This window comes from Brienomyrus brachyistius, chromosome 8, assembly GCF_023856365.1.
Source record: "Brienomyrus brachyistius isolate T26 chromosome 8, BBRACH_0.4, whole genome shotgun sequence".
In the NCBI taxonomy this organism is placed as follows: Eukaryota; Metazoa; Chordata; class Actinopteri; order Osteoglossiformes; family Mormyridae; genus Brienomyrus; species Brienomyrus brachyistius.
The window spans coordinates 12,228,816-12,242,130 of record NC_064540.1 but is presented as its reverse complement, the minus strand read 5'-3'; the positions used below and the strand labels follow the sequence as shown (position 1 = coordinate 12,242,130).

The 13,315-nt window shown below is 46.3% G+C and overlaps 1 protein-coding gene across 1 annotated transcript; it reads left to right on the top strand.

Moving 5' to 3' along the window:
* Positions 1-1,825: 1,825 nt before the first annotated feature.
* Positions 1,826-12,030, top strand: LOC125747530 (RNA-binding protein 38-like). The gene is made up of 4 exons (XM_049022873.1): positions 1,826-2,285; positions 4,945-5,068; positions 6,759-6,813; positions 10,731-12,030. The coding sequence occupies exons 1-4, from the start codon at positions 2,076-2,078 to the stop codon at positions 11,026-11,028; spliced, it is 687 nt and encodes a 228-aa protein (XP_048878830.1). The 5' UTR covers positions 1,826-2,075; the 3' UTR covers positions 11,029-12,030.
* Positions 12,031-13,315: the final 1,285 nt, after the last annotated feature.

The following is a 13,315-nucleotide window of genomic DNA, read 5'->3' as shown; positions in this document are numbered from 1 at the left end:
CTTGCCTTCCATTTTCTCTGTTCTTGTTTGTCCTGTTGTGGTTTCCTTGGTGGGGTGGAGTTCAGTCATTATAGAAACTCATCATTTGCTATTTATAAGTAACACAATGTATTGTATAGGGACAAGACTAAACAACAAAGACAGCATGTTGCTGCGATGAAACGACAGTAGCGCATAGAAGTTATGTACGCAACTCCACCTGGTTAAGTTTAAAATCAAAGTTTTTCGTATATTTGTGCACCTCGTAAATGCTCGCAAGGGGGCGCACTTGGACTTGTGTGACAGATTTACAGAAAAAAACGAGTGTCTTAGAAAAGAGTGGGTTAACATTTGTAATAAAGGACCGCAGATGTTAATCGGGACAAGAAGATCAACGTGATGGCTCAGATAGAGCGCGGGGTGCAAGGGATGTGTGAAATCGTGGGCAAGCCAAAGATGAAAAGTGCAATGAGAACATCGTGACAATGGCAAGCAGGTGACAGTTTTCATTTATTGAGGTCATTAGTGCTCCTGCAGTGGGCCTGGTCACTGGGCATCGGTCCGTGCAGTGAGCTCATAGGATTGTTCTATGTTCCAGCCTCAGCCACAAAACATTACCGTTGCACGAAACACTAAATTCTGCATTTCTTTAATGAATATTTGGACTTAGAGGAGGACGCTAATGTGTAACGGCTGTAATTTACTGTGGTATAGAAATAACCAGCAGCCAAATAAATAAGCATAGCGTTATCAGAAGTGAAATTGTAAAGCGGATTTTTAAGAAGAACGACTGTTAATGATCTTACGCCTAGGTGGTAGCGTTTTTGGTTTGATTGCAGAGCTGATCAAATTCTACATTACTGTGCCAAGCTGCCCATAATATCACCGTGGCACAATTGCCTTTTCCACATACATCTGGGCTTCTGGTGTACTTTGGCTGTGGGAGCCTCTTTATAAACTCCGCAATCCAAACTCTTTAACGCTCAGATCATATTTAAAAGTACTCAAAAGTACTGATATGTTTTTACTTTTCTTTTTTTCCAACACGTCTAAGACAGTGAAGCAGATGTTATACGTTCAGACTGATCGGAAGTGTTTTTTGTTACAAGGTGATGGAAATTTTACAATTGCACCAGCTCGTTTCACAGCCTTTCATCTCTTGCACACGTAACCTACAAAGACTGTCTCGTTCAGATCGTCCTCTGCAGCTCTTCCTGCCGCCTGGCCCGTAGGCTCTCCTGCATTGAGTTCACTCCTCACATTTTTGAGCTAGCTAAATACTGCACCCACCCAAGACGACTGACATATAATAAAATGTACACCTAAGGTGTTATGTAACAAAAACAACTACCAGAGCAACATGTTATAGGCCATCTATACACCGCAGCTAATTACAAACTATCCCATAATTTCTAAGCGGTTGCTGTGATTTAAAACCATAATAATGGAAAGTATTTCACTTTAACTGTTAGCTGCGTTAGGCGTAAAATAACTTAGTTACATTATACTTACCAAACACCAACGTTTATAGCTAACAATTCATAGTTAAGAATCCGTGGGCAAACAGTTCAATTTTACGATAGTTTTATACGCTTTCTTTGCGGACTCTCACTGGCTGTAATATTTAAGCAGCATGTTTTTTCAATTTTGTGCAAAAACACTTGGTTTTTCGCACAAGTTGGAAAAGCGGTGGTGGCTTAGAGGATGTAGTATTTGGGTGGAAAAACGGAATACTGAAGAGGCGTGAACCCACGAGGCGCACTCTGTTTCTGATTGGCCGGAGCGCCGGGGGGCGGTGCCACATAGCGTTAGTATAAAGCAGCCTTTCCGGTTGTCTGCCACAGCGGGAAGTTAAGCCACCTGCCGAAGGCTGATGATCGTGAGCTGCTGCCTTGTTTTTAAAGGACGCCCTGAATTGAGTGGATTTATTAATCTCCCAAGTGAAGGAAAAAAAATACATTTGGGGAAAAAATTATCAAACATCTACCTCAGTTTATATTCAGTTTGAAAGCTGATGCTTATTTTTTTCTCGTAATTAGTTGTCGGGTTTGACGTTCTTTGGCTTATTTTTATTTCTCGTAATCTAGGGCAAAATAATGTTGTTGCATCAATTTGTGAACGGGTCCCTGGGAGCGACGCACCCGACGATTCAGAAGGACACTACTTTTACAAAGATCTTCGTCGGGGGTCTGCCTTACCACACCAACGATGCTTCACTGCGAAAATATTTTGAGGCTTTCGGGGACATTGAAGAGGCGGTCGTGATAACAGACAGACAGACCGGTAAATCCCGAGGATACGGATTTGTAAGTACCGTTTAATCCGACAGTTCACGCTTTATATTGACCACAAAACATGGTATAAAGTCATTAACAGAGTGGATGCACTGAGACGCTTACGCATTTTTAGATGTTTGGAATTGGTTTTGATCCCACGTTCAGAAAAGTTTAGAGGTGACCGATTTAGTGTTTTTGTCTCATTCGGTCACGCTACATTGTGCACAATTTGCTGAGTGCAAGTTATAGGAAGGCGACGTCCGTGCACAAGTTACAGAAGTAGTTCTTGTAAATTAGCACACTCGGATCGAGTAATTTTTGTCGTCGTTGATTTTTCTGATCCATGTGACTTAACTCTTATGCGGATGAAATAAATGTCCACAAAAATATCCACCAAGTGAAAGAGGATTGAGTGTAATTCGGCGTAAATTGGATTCACGAGGTATCGGGCACTTTCTCTTTGGCTTAAATTATACACAACTACATGATTTGGGTGGAAGACTGGGATCCACGTTCTCATCGTCGAAGCGTCACACGACGATCTGATGGGCTTTTCTGCTGAATGATCTCACGGTACGAAAGTCCGGCCGGATGGCTTGTGGCAGGACGCAGGCATGAGCAGCGGTCAGGAGCCCATCTGGGGAGGCTTTTCTGCCCTTGATGGTGTAACAGCTCACCACAACTCCGTGTATGTGCAGGGTGGCGAAATGCACCACACAGTTTCGGTTTTTAATAAACTCGACTGAGCGATCGAGGTGAACTGGTTCCCCCGCGTTTCCTTCCTGCTTTGGGGTATTGTTATGAGTAACGGAGCGACGCTCGGGAAGCCACCAGGTGTCCCTGACTTATCCTCTCCTCGGATCGTCCTTGCCCCACCACCACAAGGTTAATCCACTGTATTCAAGCAAAAGATCGCATTCTTACAAATAGTTTCGCAATACCAATAACTTTATCCCAATAAACTTTTAGATATTTGAAAGCATTTTGTCCATTGAACTCCTTGCAGTCACTTTTTCTGAAACTTCTTGGAGTGGAAAAGGGACGGTTTATTTCCAAACCGTGGACCGGGGGCGTCCGTCCGTGAGGCGGTTGAAGGGCATGGCCGCACCGCTCGGCGAGCTTACTTTATATGGCCAAATGACCGTCCGGAGAAGGACGGTAGCCACATGCACTCTAGACAGTATTCATGCATCTACAGCCTCGATGATATAAAAATCTTTATTCTTTTTAGGTCAGCTGGACATTCGACACTTGTGTCACGTTTTGTCAAACAGTAGCCTACCCACTTCGTCAAAACTGTCCGAGAAAACTCTTTTCCAGAACACTATCTCGGTGTCCCTGGTCTCTGTTGTATTTTTCTGATTCTTAGCTTTTGAAAATGGGCTTTAACTAATTTTGTCTACTTTCTGCTTTTGTTTTGAAAATAATTATAAGTGAATAAGATCCCCTACGCGGCGTGCTGCTGTTTGTTCTTGTTGGGTAACTGTCTTCTGAATTGGCAGGTGGGTGCCGTAATGTGCAATAAAGTGTTTGGTTCTAATTTTCTTTTAGTTGGTTCTGAAGTGACTGTTTAGTGTAAATTTCAAGTTCCTGATTTGGGTTCCAGTTCGTTGGGGGAGGGGGGGGGGTATGTCAAACAAACATGCTGAGCTACAACTTGATGCTACACTGCATGAGCTGGGGCAGAGACCACAAACCCCACCATATTAGATCCCACAGGAGTTAATTTCTGTAGCTGCAGCTGTGGATATATATGACCTTTTGGTTTTTTCCCCCCCCTTTGTTGATGTTTATCCATCGGTCCAAACATTTGTCCTCTGTAAACCGAAAACGTGGTCTGTGTTTACACAACACAAACTGGAAGCTGAGGAGCCCCGTCTTCTCGAATGACAGGTCGGACCAGCTCAGAGGAAGTGTGGGTGTCTGGTGGAGAAGAGGGCCATGCTGGTGTCAAAGCCAGCCGCTTCCAACTGACAAACTGCAACTCGATGATCTGGTTGCCAGAAGCGACAGCTCAGTGCGAGCCTGCTGTGTTATCCAGGAAGAGTGACCTGCCTTGTGTGTGTGTGTGTGTGTGGCTCTCCAATCGCAGCCATTCATTTCTGGTGTACATGGGTGTCAGTGTGGTCTCAGACTTGTGTTTTTTACTTCACGTGATTTAACTGCTACTATTACTGTACAACTGCACAGCAGATTAGCACAAAATCCCTATGCCACAATTGCTGCCTCCATTAAGTCATTTTAAGAGGTTGTTCTTAAAACTAATCTTCTTAATTTCTCCATTGCATTTATTAGGCTTCTTTCCTTCAGTAAGCAAATATGTTAAGCTTAAAGGAAAAAAACCCAAGCCTAACCCCTTAAGCTACCCCCACCACGCTGCTGACTAGGTACACACTATCTTTTGGGTCTTTGGATGAGTTACTGGGATCTGCCTTCAGATTCTTTACACTTTTGTGCTAATTGGCATTTTTCATTTGATATCTAGGAGTAAAACTGCGTTGATTGGAACTTTGCAGGATGATATTAGAAGTAGGGACCTAGCTCTTGTAGCTTGGACTCTACTTAATGTCATGTGTCGTGATGTCAGCTGAAACTTCCTGAATGCTCTTCAGCTGATTTGATGACTCTGCCAGGTGAAATCGTGTTCAGTGAATCCTCGTAAATGACTTTTTTTTTTTCTCTCTTGCAGGTGACCATGGCGGAACGAGGGGCTGCTGAGAGGGCCTGTAAGGATCCCAACCCCATCATCGACGGCCGCAAGGCCAACGTCAACTTGGCGTACCTGGGAGCTAAGCCCCGCAGCCTGCAGACAGGTGTGCGAATATGGGAACAGTGCCTTTTGTGTCCCGTGCAGGCAGTGACACACGACACTCACAGCTGCGTAAACTCAATTGTGTGTGACCAGGGGCAGACCTGACCGTTGATTTACTCACGTTCTCTCTGCTGTCTGTGTCCTCACTGAAAGTCTCTTATGAAGGTTATTGGTGAAATCATGCGTTTGAACGTCTTAAACTCCTCGCATTTTGTGGTTTAACTTAAAACACACAAGCGTTATCTTGCCAAATTAGATTTTTAAAATGGCTTGATTTTCTGATAAGGAAGTTTAGTACAAATGTCGTTGTAATACCAACCTGTGTATACCTGTTGCTACCCCGGTAACCATAACGCCTCCAGTTATGCTCAGGATTAATTTGTTTGTGTATTGATGGAAATGTTGTTGATGTGTGTCATAACAATAGCAGTTCAAGTTCGTTCAACCCTAAACTTGAATAATTTATCAGTGAGGCTCGTTATGGATAAATTTAGTTTGACAAGTATGAATTAACTGCTACTTGTTTCTGCCTGTAGTTACTCTGAATAGTCAGTCATGTTGCAGATATTTCTTTTTTGTAAAAAAAATTCTGACCACATCTTTCCAGTCACTTTGCTTTTCTGACGTGCATCTTGAAGTGAACATGCGATTTCCGCAGTGCTGCTCAAATTATCCTAATAAGCATGCATTCATTGCTTCCATTTCTGTACCACTTTGTGTTTCTAAAGGCTATGTTAAGTTACAGGCAGTCTAGCAGCACAGCAACGTTGGCTACAGGCTTTCTTTTGCAGTTGAGATATTTCACCTTATGCTTGGTCTGTACTGGCCTCTTGTGTTTTATGCTGAGAGCACAGCTTGCTAGTAAATGTGGTCTGTAAATGCTGTTCAAGTCCCAGTTAAGACCCTGTGCTGAAGTCCCGGTAGGGTTGAGGTGTTTGCTATGCCTCTCCTTGTCGATGCCAGTACCCTGGCTTAGGACAGGTACCAAGCGTGCCCCCCCAGCCACCCCATGCACCTTTAAGAGTGATTCTTGTTTTTCCGTAATCCCCTGATCACTATGTTCCAGAACCTTTGCATTTGTTTGGGTGTGCTGGCTGGATCATCTGTCTTTAGTGCTCTTCAGTGTGATAATAGTCATCTTGTGCCTCCCGAACATCACTAGGCTTGCTTAACCCCGGTACTTTGAAAATTTTGGGGTCACTAGGATGGGCAAATTCACGTTATTGCATAGCAAATTTAATTGCGGTTTGCGTCTATTCCAAGGAATACAGACACGAGGGCATGACCTTGTTGCTGAGTCTTTTTAAAATAATTTTAATACTTCCAGATTAGATTTAAGTGGCTTGTCCAGCTCTGCCCGTTATGGTGCCTGTCCCCTTACAGTGTGGCCTGCTTGTTTCCTCAAACACTGCAGCCTTTCTGTGTTCCATCTCCAAGCACAATGTGGTCAGTCTCTCTTCTGCTGCCTACTCCTCCCTGCCATCATCGTGTAGCGCACAATGACAGGCCTCATTCTCTCGCAGGGAGTTTGCAGCTAGGCATTCTCCATTGTCCAGCCGTAGTTCCGCAGGTTTGCTTCCAGCTAACAGCTTGTGACTTGGATCCTAAGGTCCCCAGATGTCTAAGGTTCCTGGCCGCTTCCCTGCTTTGTCACATTACCGCTAATGTGCTCTGTGCTCTGTGTCTCTCAGGTTTCTCAGTTGGAATGCAGCAGATCAGCCCCGCACTGATCCAGAGGCATTATGGGTAAGTAGCAGTGCTGAGCCCCTCGTTAACAGTCTTTCTGGTTTTGATTGCCTTTCCGTCCTGTTCTGGTTCAACATTTGCTGGGATGTTTCAGTATCTCCCAATTGAGTTGGTACAGTATTGTGTGGAGATTTACACCATGAAAAGGGTTTTTTAATTTCTCATCTTTAAATGTCATGCAGACGCTGTTGAAGCTTGTTTGAACAGCACGGACGGCCTCATTATGTTAACGGCACTCGGGACACCATTCAGGCCGATAAGCTGTAATTCATGCTCTAACGGCCCATTGTTGGTAAAAAGCCCCCAGGGGACCCAAAGGTTTAGCGTTGGCCCCGCACCACTCCAGGGAGCATCTGCTTTTTGATCCGTCTCAACATTTAGTGCTTAAAGAAATCCACCTCTAGCACGCGTGCTTTCTTTCCTTTGTGTGCAGTGGCACGTGTGTCAGTCCCACCTGCTCGTTGTGGTAATCGTCTGCCTGCCCGCAGAGCCTTAAGCCATTTTCATTCGAGTAGGATTGGAAAGTCAGCTCTGGCCGGGCCTTGGGACCCGTATCAGCAGCTCGGACAGTAGGGTGCTAAGCCACAGCAGTGCTGGCGGTGGAGGGTTAGCCAACCAAAAACGTCAGTGTATGCTCTGGCACTCGAGCTGAAAATTGAGCGTATTTCATTGTCTGTCTGTCTGTCTGTCTGATCAAGTGTTCTGGGGCTGTTCTATTTCTAGATCATTGTCATTTGCTGTCATGCTAACCTTCAACGTAAACTGAGGTTCCATGAGTTTTCTAGTCATTCTTTGTAACCGACATTGTTAGTCTGTAACCCCCCCCACCACCACCACCACCACCCCATTCAAACAGGAAGCATCTGCAGTGGCAGAATGACCCTTTTGTCACAGTAAGCTTCCATATAATTGACCAATCCTATTGCTAAGAAGGAAGCTCCACTTGGGTGGACTTTGTCGCGTCTGCCTCTCATCACATTTAAAGCGCTTCTAGGCCCTCATGATGACCTTTGTGTCAGAGAGAGCAGCTTCGGTTTGCTTACAGCTTGTCGGGTCACATAAGCAGCCATGCGTGAGACTTAAGATTTGTGGTCCTAAGATTCCACAAATTATCAAAGCATAGTTTGTCTTGCAACTCTGTGGCATTTTTGGCTTCAGTTTTGTTGAGCGCCATTTTGGTTCGCAAACTTGCAGACAGGGCCACTATGTAGAGTAGTTGGCGTTGGTCCCGATATCATTCCACCGGTCACTTGTCTGATCAGAGGGCACAGCAGAACGCATTTGCTGCTGTGCTGCGTGCCTGGTACGGGGGGGGGGGGGGGCAAGGCTGGACTGTCACTGTCTTTTTTTTTTTTTTTTTTTAAACATGACAAAGGGGGGGGAACCGTTGCAGGCTTCGCACATATCCTGTTCAGACAGAAGGCGCTTGCTTATGGGAGGGGATTATGCCTTCAGACGGTGAAAACCAACACCTTTTGAAGTGGGAGGGGTGGTGTAGGGGGTGCAAGTTTTTTTTGGAAAGGCAGGTACTGTCTAGGAGCTCATGGATGACGGCTGTTGCTGGCCAGACTTTGATGCCCTGGCCCTCCCCGGTTAGCATGGTTTCCCCACACACACTTGGACATGAATAAGCACACGCATCGGTAGATTTAAAGCTTTCTTCAGAGTGCTTTTCTTTAGTGCGCTATGTAATATTCACACTCCTTTTGTGTTCCTGTTATCACCCCAGGGGCTCATTAAAGCCTTTACTGATTTACCTGCACAAAGCCATTTCTCCGCTGTAGGTGTGGTTGTGTGTCTGTCGGTTCCTTGTGCATATTCCCATGTGTCATGGAGTTCTCCAGGTGTTTCCTCCTGTGTGCATATCTATCTAAATCTTGTAGTGTCCAGATTTGCCTGCCAGTGTGTCCTTTTTGGCTTCTCCCATGATGCCGTAATGGTGGTTGCCCAATCGTTTGGCAGGAACCTAACCTCGAATGACTGGGAGGGCTGGTTGCCAGCCATTTGATCGCTGCTGCCTTTTTGGAGCATAATCTTTCAGGCTGTCTTTTGGGCTATGTCTGAGTGAGCTGTGGGTCCCATTGAAATCGGGCAGTCTAGATGATTGTAGAGTCGTATGATTCATTACAGGCATGTTGTGCTGAGGTATTGACCCTAAATGTGGGCTATATGGTGTAAAATCATCCAATAGGTAAGTTCCTGAGGTTGACCGTGAGCCAGGAAGGGCCAGTCAGGTGGCTTGTGGTGACTCTTTCGGTAAATATGGTGGTGCTGCATGTGCGGTTCAGCTGTGCCTCTCTGTCCATGCTGTGCCGCCTCCCCTCAGAGACAGCGCTGTGGCTGCCCCACACAGCATATCCCCCAGGGCGCCCTGCGCTCCCCGATGAAGCAGTCCGAGCCAGAAGGGAGGGCGAGGAGGAGCCGTGTGAGGTGCAGGACTCTGCATGGCCTGGCCCAGTCCGCCTGGCCCCCCGAAGGTGCCGGAGTGCAGTGTGCTGGTGTGCAGTGTGCTGCTCGGTGCCGGCCGCCAGCCCGTCAGTGTGGCCCGCTTCTCCTTTCATGGCATGGCTTTGGTTTGCAGTGTGGAGTGTCCGCTTGGTGGGGGGGGGGGTTTGCTGTGTGGGTGAGGTGATTGGTGGAGCGTGGTAGTGTGCACTCAGTCGGCCCCCCTCCCCACTATGTCAGGTGGCCGTCCTGCAGCACCCAACCCCCCCAAATCACTGCTAGTCAGAGGTGGAAAGTTCAAGTGCAGAAAGTACAAAGCCAGACTGGGGTGTTATTTCAGCCAAGCAGCTGTGACTCTTTATATTCAACTGGTTGGTTGAGGCCAAACCTTGCTCTGGATTTGAACTTTCTGGACCTGAACTTCCACCTCTGGTGCTAGTTCAACTTTTCCTGGGCCTTGGACTCTGGAGCTGTGACAAGTAACCCAGACCCTTGTGTTGGTTTGCGCTGGTAAACATTGATAAGCTACTTTGGTTTCTTCGCTATATGAAAGATGCTCTTCTGGGTTCGAAATGTAACGCCAAGGCATTGCATTAAAATATGAATGGATAACCATTCATCTTAAATTTAATGTAGTCTTCAGCTTGCCAAGGTCTAGTCACACAAAGGCCTGCAAAAAATCCCAGGCTCCTTTCAGAGTTGGACAAAACAGGCATTATAACAGTGCAGGTACCGAAATGAATCGGAAATGCAGAAGACGACTGGGAGATGTTTTTAACTTTTGTTTTTACATTCCGCCTGGGTCTCTTCACCCCCCACCCCTCCTGTCTGTCACCTGGTGCTACTTTGTTTATAAAAACCCACCCAATCGGCTTTTAAATGTTTCCTCCCCCTCCTCCAGAAGAGGAAGAACAGAGCTGGCATGGTGGTCCCTTGCAGGTTCCCCATCTGTAGGGTTGGTTGGGTTCCCACACGCTGCTTCCGTTTTCTGACTGTGAAGAACAGCCACTTTTCAGATTCTCTGCCAGTCTTTGAGTCACATGTTGCATAATGTTAACGTGACTACTGTAACCATAAATGAGGTTACATTCCCCTGTGGGATCCTGCTGTACTTTTGCAATGGCTATGACATTAAGTTTTATCCATTTGTATCTTGTTCCCATCTTTGAATCTGGATTTGTACCATTAGTGACTCTTGAATATGGCCATTTTCTGACTCGACAAACCCGTGTATGTTCAACACTCTTTGAACAGTTCAACAGTTGGTCACCTGGTAACTCAAGCAGTCTCTCGAGATATGAAGCATCTACTTACTTTCTGTCCTTATTGTGTGTTCCTTTAACCGGGGGTGGGGGTGGGTGTGTGAACAATTGCAGTGCCTTTTGTTTGGAAAATGTTGTTTTTACCATGTTTTGCCCCCCTGAATGCCCTGCTCTCCACTGTACCTGACTCCTTTTTGTGTGTCTTTGCAGGCTGGCCCAGCAGTACATATATCCCCAGGCCTTTGTTCAGCCCAGCCTGGTGGTACCTGCCCAAGCCGCCGCCTCTTCCTCCGTTAGCTCCACCTACACCGATTACAGCTCCGCCTACGCCCAGTATGCAGCTGCCTCTGCTGCCTTTGAGCAGTACCCCTACGCTGCTTCGCCTGGGTTTCTGGGCTACAGTTATGCTCCCAGTCCTGCAACTCCAGCACCCATTCATCAGTCCCTCCCGGCAGCTGCCTTCCTGCAGTACCCCCCCCAGCCGGTGCAGCCTGACCGCATGCAATAAGGACCCGCGCACGCTAGGCACGAGCTGGACTGTTGCACTGATTGGGCAGGGTGAAACCCTCCTGGCTGCGACGTCTGGAAAGTTGTCAAGTTCTGCCAGAAGCACAGTCCAATGTTCGTTATTTTCGGTATTATTTCTTTGTTCTGAATATTTAGTTTCAATCATGGGACGCCTCACAGCGTCTGAGCTCGATCTGCCTGGCTAAGCGGATAGAGCCGGTGGGAGGGTCCCCGGGAGGGTCGGCAGGCAACAGGACCGAGAGGCTTGGCTTCTTGGACATTTTTGGGATGGGGGTTTGGGGTGTGGAAAAGGGCGAGCCGACAGGACAGCGGCTCAACAGAATGTCCGTGTACAACCCCATGGGGCCGGCACCACCCATCCAGCTGGGTCCTGCAGAAAGACACTTATCCAATTCGAGGCCTTAAAGACTACACTTTCTTATATGCACTCTTCACATACTCTCTCCCACCCTCACCCCAAATGTGAACATCATCCTCCACCTTTTGCTATAAAAGACTCTTTGATACAGTGCAACCTACATTACTCTAGATGGATGTAGATAATCATAGCTGATTTCAGTATGCAATGTTGTTTTTTTAAGCAGAAATATGTGGCAAGCACATTGAGTAAAATCCACAAGGTAGCTGACACTGTACTTCATGTGTATTTTGTACAACTGAATCGAATTTCATTCGTAAGATGTTGCTTTATAAAAGGATGTGTGTGCGACAGTTTTAAATGTTGCTGCAATTCTAAGGTAAATTTTACAGTATTTATGTCAAGATATTTAAATGAACACTTAAGTTAAACTTTCTAGGAGTGTTTTTGTGTCTCGTTACCTTGTTTTTAATTTGTCCCTGTGGGTCGTTCGGCACCTTCTCTCTAGCCGGATTATTGGCAGTGTGCTGGCGCTCTCCTTAATGGGGCCATTTCCATACTCCTTTTACTTATGGAAAAAGCCATACCAAAAACAATGGACAAAAATTAAAAAATTGCGGAAAAGCTGAGCGTTTGCTTGTATTTCTTTTATGCAGCCAAGCTCGAGCGTTTTGCCCTTTTCTCAGTACCATGGAGGGGGGGGGGGGTCCCCGTAGATGGCTGTGGTGATGCCATGTGGGACTGTGACCGTATCTGCTTGGTGTGAGAAGTGGCACTGCACTGCTGAACATCGGATTGCCGACACCCCTATGACTAACGCCTGGGATTTTGCACACCAAACATACAAACATTGCAGTGGTAGAGTTTTGATATTAAGAAATGTGGCAAAAACTTTTGCCGCTGTCTCCTCTACACTCGGAGTACCTTTACTGTCATTGTATAGGAAGTACAGTCAAATTCATTCTTCCTCTCCTGTAAGGGACACACACACACACAGGCTGCTTTCACACATGAATTCTGGACATTGCCTGGAGAATCAGGTTAGGGCGTTTTTGATGTGGCCCTTTCACATGTGTGCCGGACACATTTACACCTACTGGAAATGTTCTGGTTTAGATGAGGTGGCACTTGGGTAGTGCATGCGGGAGGCAGGCCTTGACGCAAAAAGTATGCTGCGGAAATCGCAGTGTTTTGCTTCCGGCACTACTAACAGGTTCTCTGATCCCGTCATCTCTCCAGTTAACTGTGTTCACTGGGGTCTCCTTTGTATTCGTGACCCTCTTAGCCCTCGGTGTTTCAGTTTTTATTTTCATGCCCGATGCATGATAGAAACACCAACAACACAGCCATTCACTTCCAATGAATTCTGGAATTCTTCCTGCTTCATTGACACATGGAGGTCAATCCGAAATTACCCAGACTTTATACTACGGAACTAGCAGGGTAAAATCCGTTTAATGTCCGGCATGACTGATTTGGATCGATACATACAACCCCTCTGAGTTATGTCTAGCGATGTCTGGCAGTGCGTGTCTGAAAAGGGCTGCATGTGTATTGGTGAGAGCGAAGTTAGGGGCCAGAGTGCACGGTCAGCTTTTCTGACACCTCTGGAGTGCGTAATAAAATTACTCTGCTGGCCATGGAAATCAGATACTGGTACCTGAAACCAAGGAGCCACATGCCAGCCCACCGCCACTGCGTTGGGTAATTCTTTATAGCACTAAACATGACCTCCTGTAATCTCCAGAACCACTGCAAGGGTTGATATCTGGAGATGACTCTATGCACACTACGGTGGCATGTGAAGTTATTTTTGCACTTGCAGCCTTCCTGTTAGCTTTAGCAAGTCTGGCCATGTTCCTCAGTTCCTATCTGTACTGTACTGAAGTGTAACCTCGTGATTGGTGGA